General features: G+C 59.7%; 1 protein-coding gene across 2 annotated transcripts in view; it reads left to right on the forward strand.

Moving 5' to 3' along the window:
* SGSM2 (small G protein signaling modulator 2) overlaps window positions 1-13,940 on the forward strand; it is a 34,059-nt gene extending 20,119 nt beyond the window's left edge. Inside the window, exons 12-24 of one of the 2 annotated variants that reach the window (XM_032428774.1) lie at window positions 1,541-1,675; window positions 5,449-5,602; window positions 6,412-6,476; window positions 6,565-6,710; window positions 7,230-7,358; window positions 7,560-7,742; window positions 9,486-9,872; window positions 10,102-10,226; window positions 10,633-10,715; window positions 10,938-11,047; window positions 11,473-11,569; window positions 12,108-12,275; window positions 12,465-13,940. In XM_032428774.1, the coding sequence (XP_032284665.1) occupies window positions 1,541-1,675; window positions 5,449-5,602; window positions 6,412-6,476; window positions 6,565-6,710; window positions 7,230-7,358; window positions 7,560-7,742; window positions 9,486-9,872; window positions 10,102-10,226; window positions 10,633-10,715; window positions 10,938-11,047; window positions 11,473-11,569; window positions 12,108-12,275; window positions 12,465-12,553 (1,871 nt within the window). In that variant the 3' untranslated portion in view covers window positions 12,554-13,940. The remainder of the gene's footprint in view (window positions 1-1,540; window positions 1,676-5,448; window positions 5,603-6,411; window positions 6,477-6,564; window positions 6,711-7,229; window positions 7,359-7,559; window positions 7,743-9,485; window positions 9,873-10,101; window positions 10,227-10,632; window positions 10,716-10,937; window positions 11,048-11,472; window positions 11,570-12,107; window positions 12,276-12,464) is intronic. The other variant, XM_032428775.1, reaches the window with a different exon arrangement.
* Window positions 13,941-15,349: the final 1,409 nt, after the last annotated feature.

Genomic DNA, 15,349 nt, shown 5'->3' on the forward strand with positions numbered 1-15,349 from the left:
AGAGGAGCGGTTCATTACTCAGCCTCTCACCAGACCTTCCCCTGTAGATCATCCCTCTGAGAAGCTGCCTCTCTTCTACCTAGCTGTCTTCCCCCACCTCGTCACCCCAAGATTCTTGGCTCAGCCAATATCGTACAGTATTCTCTTAGCCTTTCCAGCCCTGGCCCAAGAAAAAAAAATGTGGTGAGACTAGATAAAGAGAAGTTGGAGAACTCCATTCCTCCCTGGCCCACGGCCTGACCTCCACAAGGCAGCCTGGGTGCAGGGTCAGTGCTTCTTTTTGCATGGTGCAAATTGTTCACTGACTCCCCTAGAGCCAGAGCCCTCCTCGGACCAGCTACTGGTCAGAGGAGCTGTAGCTGGAGTAGGGGTACACCTGAAGAAGGTGAAACTTGGAGCTGGCCGGGGGACCTTGGGGACTGGGGGGTGCTGAGAGATGGCTTGGCTCTCATGGGTCCTGCCGCACCTGAACGCACACCTTTGGGCCCACGGGGCCTGTGGGTAGGTATCCGCCAACACCGGACTTCCCTTTCTGATGTGAGTGCCATTGCCCCTTATAGGTTTCTCAGGGCCAGAGTCCCCGGTCTTGGGGGTGAGGTCCGGGGATTTACCAGCGCGGAGCATTTATTGCCAACTGAACCACCTGCTCCCTAAATTTGCTAACTGGTGCCAGAAGTTGTCAGGGAGTTGTCTCTGTCCTAGCAGACGGACAACCAAGACGGCAAGCACACAGCCATAGCACAGATGGCCCCAGCAGGCCTGACGGGCCCAAGCCACGGCGGTCCCCCTCCCAGAGGTGCCTAACTAGGAGCCGTGCCTTGTGTCAGAATGTGTTTGCAAAGCTGGCATTTAATCCTGGGCTGCTGCGCAGCTGAGATGACTCAGTCTCCATGTCCCCTCTTTAAGCCTTGGCATCTCCCAGTTCTGGTCACTTTGCTTCAAGGACTGCACCCCCAGAGGGTGAGCCAGGGCCCCGGGAGGTGGAACCTGGCGGAGTGACTGAGGTTCTGCTCAAGTGCAGCGCTGGGCAGACCTTGAGGAGGTTGGGGTTCACAGTCTGAAGAGGGGGGTTTGGGGTAACCTGCAGATTTGCTTCAGCCTGACTCTGATGTGAGCTGAAGACCGATCAGGATCCATCTGCCAACAGTCGTGCCCTGCTTTGGCCAGGGCTAGGGAGCTCCTGAGCCGCCTGCCTGTCCCCACTGGTCCCTGTCTTTCACTCCCCTTACTCCCCCCCCCCCCCCCCCCCCCCCCCCCCCCCCCCCCCCCCCCCCCCCCCCCGTCAGCTCTCCGTCTGCTGCTCTTCCTGGACAGGGCCTCCTCCAGGGGAGCTCTGGAGCTGCCTCTTCCCCTCACTCTCTTCCACACTCTCCCCCGTAAATCATCCAGACAGCTCTCGGTCCCCCCAGCCCGTTCTCAGTGCCCAGCAGGTTTGAGGCGACCCAGACCCTGGTCCCCTCCTTGTAAGGAGGGAGTCTGGTGCCTCCTGCCAGGACCAGGTCCTCATGCCTCTGCCTCTCTCGCTGTTCTCTTTGAGCAGTCACTATTAACTACCACCACCTAGCGGCCAGCCGCGCGGCCTCGGTGGACGATGATGAGGAAGAGGAGGATAAACTGCACGCGATGCTCTCAATGATCTGCTCGCGGAACCTCACAGCTCCCAATCCGATGAAAGGTTTTTATCCCTGCCCCGCCCCTGCCCCGCCCCATCCCCTGGGCCACCTGCCACCCACCGCAGGGGCTCGGACGGCAGTGTTGGCATTATGGGACTGGGGTGGTCCCCCATCAGGAGGCAGGTCAGGGAGGGCAGAAAGAGGCGCTGGCAAGAAGAGGGGATGGTACAGAGAGCAGGGGGCTCGGGGCTCCCCAGTGAGTCTGGAAGGGAGAGGGCTTCATGCCTGAGAGTGAGGATCCTCTGGTAGGAAGATGTGACTATCTGGTCGCCTCTGGGGAACCTCGAGTGTCTTTCCAAGCACTACACCCACTCCTGGGGGCCGTGCTGGCCAAGCTGCGGCATTGTCTCTTTCTTTCTCCCCTGCTGGCTGGGAAGACTGGCCTCCCGGCCCTGGACCTCTGACTTCTGACTTAACAGAAACAGGATAGAGGTTCAGGCCCCTCCCGGGCAGGGATGGGAGCTGGACAGCTCACACGAATGAGTCCTGTGGCTCAGGTGAGGTGTTGGAGCCACCATGGAAAGAGACCCAGGGCTGGGTTTACTCAGCAGGGCTGACGGCTCTAGCAGGTACTGCCTGGAGCATGAAATCTAGAAATAAATGTGCCGGAGGTCTAAAACAGGTGTTTCCCACCCTCACAGACCTCAGAGTCCATGATTACAGAGGAGGTCCCTTCACTGTAAATGACCCGGCACAGTGCTGAGTTCCTCCACATTGGTCCCTCTGTCCACCACCCATCCTTCTTAGCACAGAGATAGGTGGGTAGAGGAGGAGAACCCTACTCTTTATAGAGAGCGATTGGCCAGGGGACCTGAGAAGTCTAGGCCAGATGCTCAGGGAAAATTGGTTATGAAGGGGCTGGAGCCAGCTTTCTTGGAGCTTAAGGGAACTTCCCTGTCCCCACCCATTCCCATGCCACAGAATTAATTTCTTCTCCCCTTTTCCTGCCCCTACAGAGGGTATCTAAGAATATGTGACACTCCCCTTACGCTTCCACAAACTTCTGCCAAACAGCCCAGTTCCTTAGCCCAGCCACCAAATCAGCACTGAGGCCCCCGGCCCGCCCACTCCCTGGGAAGCTAAGTCTGTGGCCTAGCACGCAGCACACCCCCAGCACAGCCCTGCAGCCGCCCCCCCACCTCGTGCCTGCCCTTGTGCCTTGCCTCCCTCGTAGCCCTCCTGGCAGGACCCACAGGCCCCCTTGAGCGGGAGTCCAGGGGAGCCTCACTTCTGAATTTGTCTGCACACAGCCCGCTGTCTGACTCCTTGCAAACCTGGGCTCGGGACTGATGCTTATTTACAGGTTAAGGGACTTGGAGCAGTGTAGGAAGGCTGAGTCAGGAAGGACAGGGATCCCTTTCTTACCGCGTGAACTGGTATCAGGCTGGAGGCTGGGGGTCCCAACAGAGCCCCTGTCTTGGCAGACTTGGCACTAGGAAGCCCAACCCCGACTAGTCTTAGGGCCGAGGCCTCCAGGGTCAGAGAAGCCCCCGTGCCCATGGAGTCCAGAGGCCTCGGGGCTTGTCTGGGCTTCCACTCGGGGAACTCGGGAACCAGACCAACCCAATATACAGCCCCTGGGCCCCCAGTACTTGGGGAAAGGAGAGGAGACCTGAGAGGAGAATTGGCAGGTGGTTGGGGATTTGATGTGGGAGCCCCCACCTCCACCCCAGTCCATAATGACAACACTGTTGAGTCCGTTCTACTAGCCGTTGCTTTTCAGGCCTGCCACATGCTTGACTTGTGCATGTGAATCAAGTGGCGGGTGTCCAGACTCTCCTCTCCCTCCCCCCACCCCACCTCCTTTTCCTGCTACCTCCCCACAGAGCAGAGATGCTGTTCACTCTAATTCTGCTCCAGGCCAGGCACCTTTCACTCGGAGTCTTAGGGGCTGTGGGGTTCAACCACCCTGATCATTTTTGCTTCAAACTTTCCTCATGCTCAGAGGAGAGAGTCAGAGTCAAAGCTGGCCCAGCAGATCCCCCCCACTCCCCCCATGTCCAGCCTGCTGCCCCTCACCCAGTCACTCCAGAGCTCCAGCTGTCTGCACTGGGTTAATTCAGAGATGCAGTGTTCAATGCTGGCTGGCTCAGCTCCTTCCTGGAGAATTAAGGTGAAGAGCATTGACCCAGGAGTCTTGCCTCAGTTGGGCCCTACTTTCTGGGCGTGAGCTTGTTTCCCTATGTGCCCACCGTTCATCCTCTGCACCTGTCGTACCCCCTCCCCCCCCCCCCCCCCCCGCCTGCCCGCCTGTTGCCTGCTGCCTGCCTGGCTGGGCCTGTTCCCAAACCCCCCTCCCATGACTGGCCTCTCTCCTGCCTGTTGCAGGGGCATGAGCTGGGCTCCTGCCCCACCCCACCTGCATTTGTCCCCTCCCTCTTCCCAGTTTTGGGCATGGCTTGCAACTCCTCACTCCCAGAGCCGCAGCCCCTCCACACCACGTATGTTCCCTTAATTTGCCTCCTGGTGGAGCTGAAGGGCCAGATACCTACAAAAACCCCAGCTGTGGGTCTGAGAAAGAGAGTCTCAGGCCAAGAAAGGGCATCCCCTGAGGGGACTGGAGGAGGCTCAGCTCAGCCCTCCCCACCAAGGCACATCCAGAGCTGGAGTCTGGCTCTGACAAAAACCGGGCCCAGGTCTGCTTCAGACTTCTAGCAGGCCAGGGCCCAGGCTATGATTCGTACGACAAAATGCTGTTTGAGAAAAGCCTCTTCTTCACACATACAGCTCTCATTCCTTCTTCTTCCCTCTTCTCTGCTCTCCCCTTCCCTCCTGGTGTCATCTCCTGGTCCTTACGCTTTCTGCCCTTACTTTGCTTCGTCTTTGTGACTCACTGGACCTGCCAGAGTCCCCTGTGGGCAGTGTCCTGCCCCACTTGGGTCCTAGGAACTCTCAAGGGTCTCGAGTTCTGACTCAGACCAGCTGGGCTGGCTGAGAAGGCTCCATCCACTGGTGGGGTAGATGTGTCGAGGAGGCATCTTCTGAGGCTGCAGTGGGCACCTCCTTCTGGGTGGGGGAGCGAGGTGCCCAGCACCGCCCCCACAGTGGCCTGACAGCACTGGGACTTTTGCCCTTCCTGCCAGCTCACCTGTGTGGTTGGAGGAGGCCACCATGCTAAATGCAGTCAGGCAGGGCGAGGATGGAGAACTCAGGAAGAACCCATGTGAGTTGGCAGCAAGGGCACCTGGGCTGGGTCGGGGAGCACTGCTCCTCCTTAACCTGTGACAGGGTCTAGAACCCTCAGAGGGGCAAGGTCTGGCGACTGGGACAAGTGGCTCTGGGATCCTCAGGAGCGTTGAACAGTGGAGACTCCTGATGTGGAGAGGTTCAAAGCATTGCAGCATCCCAGGCACCTTCCTGCCCATCTCAGAGTCTGTCCGGGAGGACCAGGCTGCACCATCGAGGGCCAAGCCAGCTGGCGGCGTTTTAGAGAGCTTAGGCTTTTGTTGTTCTCTTTCTTCCTCCTCCCTCTAGAAAAGCAAGTGCTCCTTCCATTGCTGATAGCAAGATGGAGAGAACAGACACAAGTATCCACAACTCAGTCCAAGTATTTTATCACACGCAGAGAGACTAGCTGGAGGGTGGGAAGTGTCAGGCAGCCTCTCTCTCCACCTTTTCCATCTCTGGGCTCTGGACCAGGCAGGCGCCACCTTGGTGGTTTGCTACCAGTGGGTGACTTCATGCTGCAGCTCTGGGCACAGAGGTGGGCATGCTACAGGTGCTTGTGGGGCGGAGGCCTGCCAGGCCCTGACCATGGCCCCCTTCCTGTCCTCAGATGCTGGTGACATGATCGAAATGCAGGGCTTTGGGCCCAGCCTGCCAACCTGGCACCTGGAGTCCCTGTGCAGCCAGGGCTCCTCCTGCCTCTTCTGCTCTACCCGCAGCTCCCCATATGCCAGCCCCAGCCGCTGCAGCTGTGTCCCCGACCGGTGAGTGGGCAGGGCCCGGAACACCAGCTCCCTGCGCCTGGGTCTGCCTGTGCGCATTCTGCCCTGAGGGGCTGTGGCACTTGTCTGACAGGGTGGCCTCAAGTTGGACAGACCTGGGTTCAATTTCCCTTCTGCTACCTATGTGACTTTGACAAGTTACTGAGTCTCTGTGAGCCTCTATGTTTCTGAGCCTCAGTTTCCTCATCTGTAAAATGGGAATAATACCACCTGCTTCCTAAGGTACTGGTGAGGACTAAATGAGGTGTGTGACTCAGTGAGCGCCCAGAGCTGTGCCCAGCACATAGTAGGTACTCAGTACGCGGGAGCTCTCCTTCCCAGTGTGGGCACGGACGCTGCCCTCAGGCTCTACATCTGAGGACACACCAGCTATCGGCATCTGCCACGTGCCAGGAATGGTGTATGAACGGCACTGGGGTGAGGGTCCTAGCCAGCGCCTGATGACAGGGCTGTTCTCTTTTACCTCTTAACTTCATTTTTGGCCTGCTACTCCTCGTGACCCTGAGATGGTTCTCTCCATTTTCACATGAGGAAACCAAGATTCACTAACATGAAGTGAGGTTAGTTGCCCAAAGTCCCTTGGGTGGTTGGGGGCCGGGTTAGGTCCCCAGCAGGTCTACTCAGGGTGACTGACAGACACAGGGAGCCCGCAGAGGTGCTGCGGGGCTGTGGATCCTGCTCACACCGCCCGAGCACCTTACCTGCCCCCAGGCCAGAATGTCCTTCTCTCTCAACCTCCTCCCACCAGAGGGGCCATAGCCCCTCCCCTCTGAGCCAGGTTATTTCCACAGGTTGCCCCTCAGGCTGCTGTGTGAGAGCATGAAGAGGCAGATTGTGTCCCGGGCCTTCTATGGCTGTGAGTGTAGGGTGGGGTGGGGCCGAGAGGGGTGGGAGCTGGGGGAGGTACCATTGTTATGGGTCCTGGCTCCCCCTGCCCCCCACAGGGCTGGCCTACTGCCGCCACCTGTCCACGGTGCGGACCCATCTGTCAGCACTGGTGCGTCACCACATCATCCCTCCTGCCCGGCCCCCGGGGGCCTCAGGGGGCCTCACCAAGGATGTGTGGAGCAAGTATCAGAAGGACGAAAAGGTGCACACTCTGGGGAGCCAGGGCCGGAGGCTGGGTCAAGGGGCTGGTGGGGTGCGGGGGAGCAGCAGCGAGTAAGGGGCAGCCTGCCCCCGGAGCAGCTCTCCTACACCAGATGGGCATTCAAGTAAAATGTCGTAGAGGTCGGGACTGATGGCCTTGGGGTGGCCCAGGTCATGGTAGAATCTCAGACAGCTGGGTCTGTGGGTTTCCATGGGAAGGGGGCTGGACTGGTTCTAGTGTGCATCCACATTATTCTGAAACCTTGGGCAAATCTCTGCATCTCTCTGGGCTCCGTTGCCTATCCTGGAAGGGAAGGAGGTTGAACTGGATCTCATCTAGCTGTAATCTGGGGCACGGAGGCCGTGCCCATCCCAAAGCAGGGTTTGCCTGGGCTTCGGCGGAGTGACGGAATCATTGTCCCCAGCCCCAGCACTCCATGGGAGGGATGCAGATGGGGTCGCCCAGCTGGGCTGCGGTGACCGTGGGGGCTATATGGTCTTTACTTCCGGGGTCCCTCAGAACTACAAGGAGCTGGAGCTGCTACGGCAAGTTTACTATGGAGGCGTGGAGCATGAGATCCGTAAGGACGTCTGGCCCTTTCTGCTTGGCCACTACAAGTTTGGCATGAGCAAGAAAGAGATGGAGCAGGTAAGGGCACCCGTACTCCCATGGGGCAGGGAGCTGGGGAGCTGGGCTTAGGGACCCCAGGAAGGGGCCTCTGCAGCCCCGGCGCCGCCCCAGCCGGAAGGAAACTCGGCGGAGGAAGGCATTAGCAGGGCAGCCCCACTGTGCCCCCCCCGCTGGGCCCCGGGGTCCCCCACTCCATGGTCACGGTGTGCTCTGAGACAGGCGGACTCGGCAGTGGCAGCAAGGTACAAGCGGGTGCTGGCGGAGTGGAAGGCCTGCGAGGCGGTGGTGAGGCAGCGGGAGCGGGAGGCTCAGCCGGCCCCACTCACCAAGTTCTCCTCGGGCAGCAGCATCGATAGCCACGTGCAGCGCCTTGTCCACCGAGATTCCACCATCAGCAATGACGTGAGCCTGACGGGACCTGGGGGAGCCGGGGGCAGGGGCCACCAGCGTTTTATAGGAGTAAAGCGGAGTCCTGAGCAGCAGCCCGAACTCTAGTAGGAGTCACTGGGAGAATATGGCTTAATGTGTCTGTGTCTCATTTTCTTCTGCTGAGAAGCCCGATGATGGCCCCCCTGCCGCCCCTGTCTCTGAGTGGCGCAGGAATGAAATGAGATAGTACACTGTGTTCTGGTTTAATGGACAAGCAGGGAAAGAAGGATGTATCAGGATCTAGGGAGGCGCTCCTTCCTACAGGGAGAGGTGTCTCAAGGCTAGAAACAGGCAGCCCAGGGTTGGAGTCCCAGGTCCATGGCCAGTAAGATGGGTGACTTCTTTTCTCTGGGCCCTGGTGTCCCTCTCAGCTCTGCTATCCTCTGACCGTGGAGGTTTCACCGAGAGCTGTTGGTCAGAGACCAGGACAGCACTCAGAGGGTCCCCGTCGGCGCCTACTGGCAGGATCTCCCTCCCACTGTGGTGTCCTCCCTCCCCACATGGAACTGATATGCTAGTTCAGAGCCTATGTAGTCCTTCTGGCATCACCCTGGCCTTTAGATGAACAGCGAGTCCCAGACCACGGCTGCGGGGCCAAACCAGAAACGATAAGAAGTTTCTGTTTTAAGGATATTCTTTTATTAACTTGTATGTTTTTTTCTTTAAAATTGTCTCTCTAGATAACGTCTATTCTTGTTACTTTACTAAATCCTTACACTAACAGAGAACTGAAGCTGGAACAAGACTTAAAGAAATATAACTACCAAGGGAATTCCTTGCGCTCCTTCCCACCTGCCTTGTTCTTACTCCCCTACTCGTGAACGTGCTCTCTCTCTCTGGCTTTGGGTTTTGTGCCGTCCTGAGTCCATACCAGCACCCCCGCTGCTTAGCCCACGAGCAGCAGTAGCTTTCCTTGCTGCCACCGACGTGAGGCTCGGTGCTGCTTACCTGATGCTAACCCAGCGCTTCATGCTTCTCGCCAAAGTGAAAACGGCTTTTAGCGTCCCTTTCCCTATGTAGTCCAAATAGAAAAACAGAACAATCTGCATGTGTCTCTTTTCTTTTCCCTAGGACTTGTCCACAGTGGCAGGCTGTTTTAAATCTAGAACAGGTTACCTTTCCCTTCTTACCCCCTTCCTGAGCTTGTGTGAAGCTCCTGTAACTGATTAGGCAATTGCTGGAGAAGTTTCCTGTCTTTCCTGCTAAACGGCCAGTACTGAACATAGGAAGAACTTGTTCTCCTCACACCTCCAGCCTGCCGCCCGCCGGGCTCCTTAGCAGCCTCACCAGGGCTCGTGGCGGCCTTCGGTCGTGCGCCACTCTCCTGCCCTGAGGCAGCCTTGTGACTTCGGGTGTTTGTAGAACTACACGTGGCTCACGTTGGCCATCCGGTGTCTGAGCCTCCGGTTGCCCTTCCCTGCGGCCGCCACGGGAATCCTGGAGTGCTTCCTGCTTTTTCTCTGGCCCCAGAGAGAGGCTGGGCTGGGGTGGGGGTGGGGGCCTGGATAGGGCTAAAGGTGGTGTTGTCCTGTTTGCCCGGAGCCTGATGGCTCTCCAGCTGTCTGCATGGGTCAGAAGGGGAGGCTTGGCAAGCCGGTGGGGGCGCAGTGTGGAGGCCGTGACGCGGCCTGCTTCGGACCCCGGGAAGGAGACAGCAAGCCAAGGGAAGGGGCTGGAGGAGGGCTGTGAGCCCCACCATCTCTTCACCCCCACCAGGTATTTATCTCTGTGGATGACCTGGAGCCCCCAGAGCCCCCGGGCACTGAAGATTGCAGACCCGAGCCTGAGCAGGAGCTGGGAGCGGGGCCCCCGGGCACCGCTGTGGCGGGACGGCAGCAGTCCGTGGAGTTTGACTCCCCCGACTCGGGACTGCCATCCTCTCGAAATTACTCCGTGACCTCGGGCATCCAGTCGAGCATAGATGAGGGGCAGAGCATGGGCTTCGAGGAGGAGGATGGCGGTGGGGAGGAAGGCTCCAGCGGGCTGGTCCCAGCGGCCGGCGCTTTCTCTGAGCCCCGGGACGCCAGCCCACACAAGGGCTCGCGGGCCAGCGAGCTGGAGGCAGGGGCCGAGCTGGTGGCCGTGTGCACTGCTGCCTACACCGTACGTGGACATTCCCCGGGCACTGTCCAGCCCCAGAGGCCCTCCTGGCACCCCGAGGCTTGCGGACGGGGGCTGGTGGGTGGCAGGTGGGGGGGCGCCCTGACCATCCTGTAGGGGGCACTGGGCCCGTCCCTCAGCATCCCCGGAGGGCTCTGTTCTCAGAGTCCCTTGGTTATATAGGCATCCCTGCCAGCCCCCACTCACTCCTGAGGGCCCCCCACTCTTTCAGATAGAATTACTGGATACTATGGCCTTAAATCTGCACCGCATAGACAAGGATGTGCAGCGCTGTGACCGCAATTACTGGTACTTCACGCCCCCCAACCTCGAGAGGCTCAGAGACATCATGTGCAGGTGCCACTCTGGAGCGGGGTTCAGGGCGGGAGGCAGGGGCCCTGCTGTGGGAACGGTTAGGTCCGGCAGGTGCCCTGCTCCTCTCCCTCGCACCGAATCCCACTTGGCGCTCTCTGCCTGGAACACCTTCCCTGCTGTGCCCCCCGCCCCACCCCTCTTCCTTCTTCGAGGTCTGTCACATCGCAGCGTCAGCCAGACTCCTCCAGGAAGCCTAGCCGATTGCCCTCGCCCCAGCCGGTTCACCGTCTCTTCCCCTGAGGGCCTTGAGGACAGAGGTCGTGGGCTGTTGACCACGGTCCTCCCAGTATTTCAGGGTCATGGAAAGGCTGACTTCTGGGTGGCAGGCTACTCTAGGGACGATCTCCCCAGGGATTCCCCCCGTAGTGACCGTGTACCGACATTTCAGCTACGTGTGGGAGCACCTGGACGTGGGTTATGTGCAGGGCATGTGCGACCTGCTGGCACCTCTCCTGGTCATCCTGGACAACGGTGAGGGACCGAGCCCGGGGGTGGGGGAGCGGGCAGTAGAGCGCATTCCCACAGTGCTGTTGGGATTGGGCTGACGCAAGCTGGAGAAAGGAAAAGAAGACCCCCACTAGGTCTGGAAGGGTGGGGGTGTAAGCCAGCCCTGTCCTCTGGGCACAGGACCCCCCCGTGAAGTGAGGCCCTGGGGTCACCTGCCTTGCCAGCCTCACTCCCGTTTCCCCTCAGATCAGCTGGCCTACAGCTGTTTCAGCCACCTCATGAAGAGGATGAGCCAGAACTTCCCCAATGGGGGCGCCATGGACACCCACTTTGCCAACATGCGCTCCCTCATCCAGGTGAGGTCAGCAGCTGCCTGTGGGCTCGTGACCAGCACCACTGGGCTCATCCATTGCCCACAGGAGGCCAGGGAGTGTTCCAACAATGCCCTTTCCATATAAGCTTAGTGTCTTTCATTTGAGAACCATGTTTCAAAGTTACAGATCAAGAGGGAATGTCAGCATGTGAATACTGTGCTCATGAAAGTTCTGGTGAGCAGTGTGGTTGACAGTGAATCAAACACCCAGAAAATGGTACAATTCCAAAAAGAGTAGCTCCCAGAGAGACGGGTGGAGGAGCAGAGCGCAGCCTCCACCCAAGGAGACTGGAGGGGCTTGGGAGCAATAGCAGGCAGCCCGTGCAGCCGAGGGGCCCAGTCGAGTGCAAGGGCAGCCGGGAGAGGCAGCGGCAGCTCAGTCCCGCTCCCTTTCTTTACTTCTGTAAGATCCTGGACTCAGAGCTGTTCGAGCTAATGCATCAGAATGGAGACTACACCCACTTTTACTTCTGTTACCGCTGGTTCTTGCTGGATTTTAAAAGAGGTAAGCGGTGTGGGTTGAGTGGTGGGGCTAGTGGTCAGGGCGTGGGAGATCCCTCCCAGCCAGAGTCAGTGATTCCTAACCCTAACTGCACTTTGGAACCGCCTGGGGAGCCTTTTAGAAATGCCAGCGCCTTGGCCCCACCTAGCGCCAGGCTTAGGAAGCTTGGCTGCCTGGGCATCCACAATTTTAAAAGCTCCTTCAGTGACTCCCAAGTGCTGCCAACAATCACCCTAAGCCAGTGGTTTTGGGGACTGTTTTCAAACCAAATCTTCTCAAGCAGCAAAGCCTATCCAAGTAGAGCTGCTCCAGCTGACAAGAGTGCAGGTGTGAAGTCGGCCCGAGCCCGGTGTGCAAGGAGTCAGTCACCGAGGAGAAGGGCAGGGTCTTGACCTGGGGCCCGGAACCCTCCTCTTGGACTAGGCTCTGTGTAATGGGGAGAATCCCAGGACTTGGGTCCCTGGAGCTCTGTCTCCACCTTTGGCTTCATCCAGAGACCCGTGGGGAGCCAGGCTCAGCCTTAGCCCCTTGCAATCCCCAGAGCTGCTCTATGAGGATGTGTTTGCCGTTTGGGAGGTGATCTGGGCGGCCCGGCACATCTCGTCAGAGCACTTTGTCCTGTTCATCGCCCTGGCCCTGGTGGAGGCCTACCGTGAGATTATCCGGGACAACAACATGGACTTCACCGATATCATCAAGTTCTTCAACGGTAGGAGCTGCTCCGGCCATCCGGGCTGCCCCCAGCAGCGGCATGGGGGCCTCCACTCCTGACCTGGGCAGGGTTGGAGGAGCTCCCTTCCCCGGAAGCAGGTGGAAACAGTAGGGTGGGCAGCCACGGGCTCCTCCCAGACTCCTGCCCCGCTCCAGCAACCCCACAGGGTCTGTGTGTTTCCCCCAGAACGGGCTGAGCATCACGATGCCCAGGAGATCCTGCAGATTGCCCGGGAGCTCGTCCACAAGGTGCAGATGCTCATAGAGAACAAGTGAGGGCTGCGGCCGGGAAGCAGCGGCCGACTAGGGCCTGGGCTCCGGTCCCCCGGGCCGCACAGGGAGAGGTGCAGGGCAGCACTGCTGAGACTGCCCGACCCCCAGCCGGCCCCGCCTGCCCACCTGAGTTCCTAAAAAAGTGCTTGTGAGCCTGGGATCTGACTCCGGGCAGTGCTGGCCCTGCGAAGGGGGCGAGTCAGGGGCCTGGATGCCTCAGGCCGGGGAGGGGCAGGGAGGGGGCAGGTTGGCCTCAGGGAGCGGCTGCCTTGGGGGACACCTACTCTGCTCCCCTCTCCAACACCTGGGAATAGCTCCCCTGTCGCCTGCAGCCTCGGCCTCTCCTAGAAGAGCTAACAGGGCTGGAGCTGCCTGGCCCCAGCCGGCGCGGGTCGTGTGGGCCAAGGGACTCTGTGCTGTACCTCTTCTTCGAGTCCCTTGGCAGGCGGCGTGCCTGTGCCCAGCGCAGCCCCCGTGGGGGCAGCCAGAACGGGTGCAGGAGCCGCCCACCTCAGCAGCGCTGCCACAGCCTCTGGCCGTCGCGGTGAGCCCGGCCCGGCCCGCCCAGGGCGCCCACGTGCACCTGCCCGGGTCCCCTCTCACTGCCTGGCTCTCGCTTTACGCATTAGTCCCTTCCCTGACAACTGTGTAAGTGACGCTTTTGCCCGCCGGGTGATCTGGAATGCGGTGGGGGCATTTCCCTCTGCAGAGGAATCCCAGGGTGGCTCTTGAGGGGGGAAATCCTCTCATAGCCTCCTCTCAGGGACAGGCCCGGCGCCCATCTCAGGCACCTGCTGAGTCCCTGGGTCTGGGGGCAGGGGAGGATGCCTGGGTCTCCCTTGTTTGTCCCTGGTGAGAAGCAAGGCTAGCTCTGCCGGCCGCGTGCTGCTGAGGGTGCGGAGAGGCCGAGAGACCCGGAAGTGCCCTTGGAGGAGCCTCACCCAGGGGTGCTGGGAAGGCCTAGCTCCTAGGCACGCTGCTTGCTCTGCCGTCCCCACATCCCCTCCACCCCTAAACACTTGAGGCTAGGGCTTTGCCCTGGGGCGAGGAGGCCACTCTGCCACAGGGGCCAGGGCCTGTCCAGCAGTCCCTTCGGTCTAGAGACTTCCTGCATTTGAGAAGCAGGGAAAGGGCCCCGCGGCCCTTCTGCATCCAGCACAGTCTCCCCAGCCCACCCCTGTCCTGGGCACTGCACAGCCGGTCTGGGGGCCAGCCACCCCATTGCCTACCCCTGTTGTCCGTGAGTCCTTGGCTGCCACCAAGCATGGCAGCCATTGTGTGCCTGCCTTAGTGATTCAGTGGTTTTGTGAGAAGCAGAGTGTGTATGTTTTTTTGGCTCAGAAATTATACTCTTCAGTGTTAACAGACCAATAAACCCAGCATTTGGCAATGCCTGAGGCTCTGGGGGCTGCTTGTGGGCTGGCACTGGACAGGGACTGACTTTGTGTATTGGGAAATTCTAGAAGTTCCACAATTGAGCTGTAAGGAGGGCCAGCCCCACAAGACAAGGTTGGTGAAAACAGAGAACCAAAGTTTCCAGGAGAGAGGGACCTCCGCTGTGGGCTGGTCAGGGGCAGGTGTGACAGCCAGACCCCAAGTACTCGGTGGGGGTGGGGCTCACCTCAGAGCCAGGGGTCCTGTCCCAGACCGACCAATGACCTGTCCGGCCTCTGGACCTAGGTCCCTGTCCCACCCCTCCCCCAACCTGCCTGCCCTCTTGACCAGCTACAGTGATGAGCTGATGCTTGAATGGGAATCTGTAGGAGCCTCCTGGGCCCTCCAGCCAGTGGGGAAGAACCCTGCCCCTCTGGCTCTGGTTCCTGCCCACGGAGCACTCCGAGCTGCCTGCTTCAGGCTGGGGCATGAGGAGACTGTCAGGAGGGATCAAAGCGGCTGAGGCATGGAAAGGGCCCAGCCATAATAGCAGGTTCCCACCTGCCATCCCCCACCCCAGAGGACTACGGCCCCCATCGTCCGTGGCTCCAGGTGGAGCGCCCTCCAGCCACAGCCCCCAGCAGCAGCATGTGGTCTGGTCTAGACACGGGCTTTCTGGGCATTAGGGCAACTCAGAGCTGCCAAATAACAGAACTGGTTGACACGGGAAAATCTTGGTCTAGGGAACCTTACAAGCTCCTCAAGGCAACCCCCCCCCCCGCCCCCATCCTGTTGCCTAGAACAATCAGAATTTCCTGTGCTGTCACTCCACCTGAAAGAAGTTCACCAAGGCCCCTGCTAAACTAGCCTGGCAGTGGCCCGGCTCCTCTACACACTCCCCCCTGCTCCCTCTCTGCCCACAAGCGTCGGCACTCCTTACCCCCTCGGCTGGACTTCCAGGACCGGAGGGAATCCTGCAGCCACAGTGATGGGTCTGCTGAGGGCAACGCCACGGGCAGATTAAGGAGAGCACGAAGTGCAAGTAGGAACACCCTCCCGGGGACCCTCCAACCCTGGAAGCCCCTCTTGCACAGAGCTGCTAAACGGAGGCACCTGGATTCCTACTCAGGACTTTCGTTACTCTGATCACGGGCCCCTCTCTGGCAGGCTCCAGCTGGGCTGGGGGAGTTTCTGCCTACCCTTAAGAACTAGCAATAGCCCTCAGGTGATACTGGGTCAGCACTGTCAGGGGCAGAGGCTTCATCCTTGGCCCCAGGGCCAGACAGTGGGACTCCTAACCCTAGGCCTTCCCTAAGGCCAAGGGACTCCGCTCTTCCTGGAGCTGCCAGCAGAGGGAGCCAGCATCTCACAAGTGAAGGGGCTGGCAGAGGGGCACTGGGTCTGGCCTTTCTTGAGGTTAGCGCT

The sequence above is a fragment of the Phoca vitulina genome, unplaced genomic scaffold (assembly GCF_004348235.1).
Source record: "Phoca vitulina isolate PV1807 unplaced genomic scaffold, GSC_HSeal_1.0 scaffold40, whole genome shotgun sequence".
NCBI lineage: Eukaryota > Metazoa > Chordata > Mammalia > Carnivora > Phocidae > Phoca > Phoca vitulina.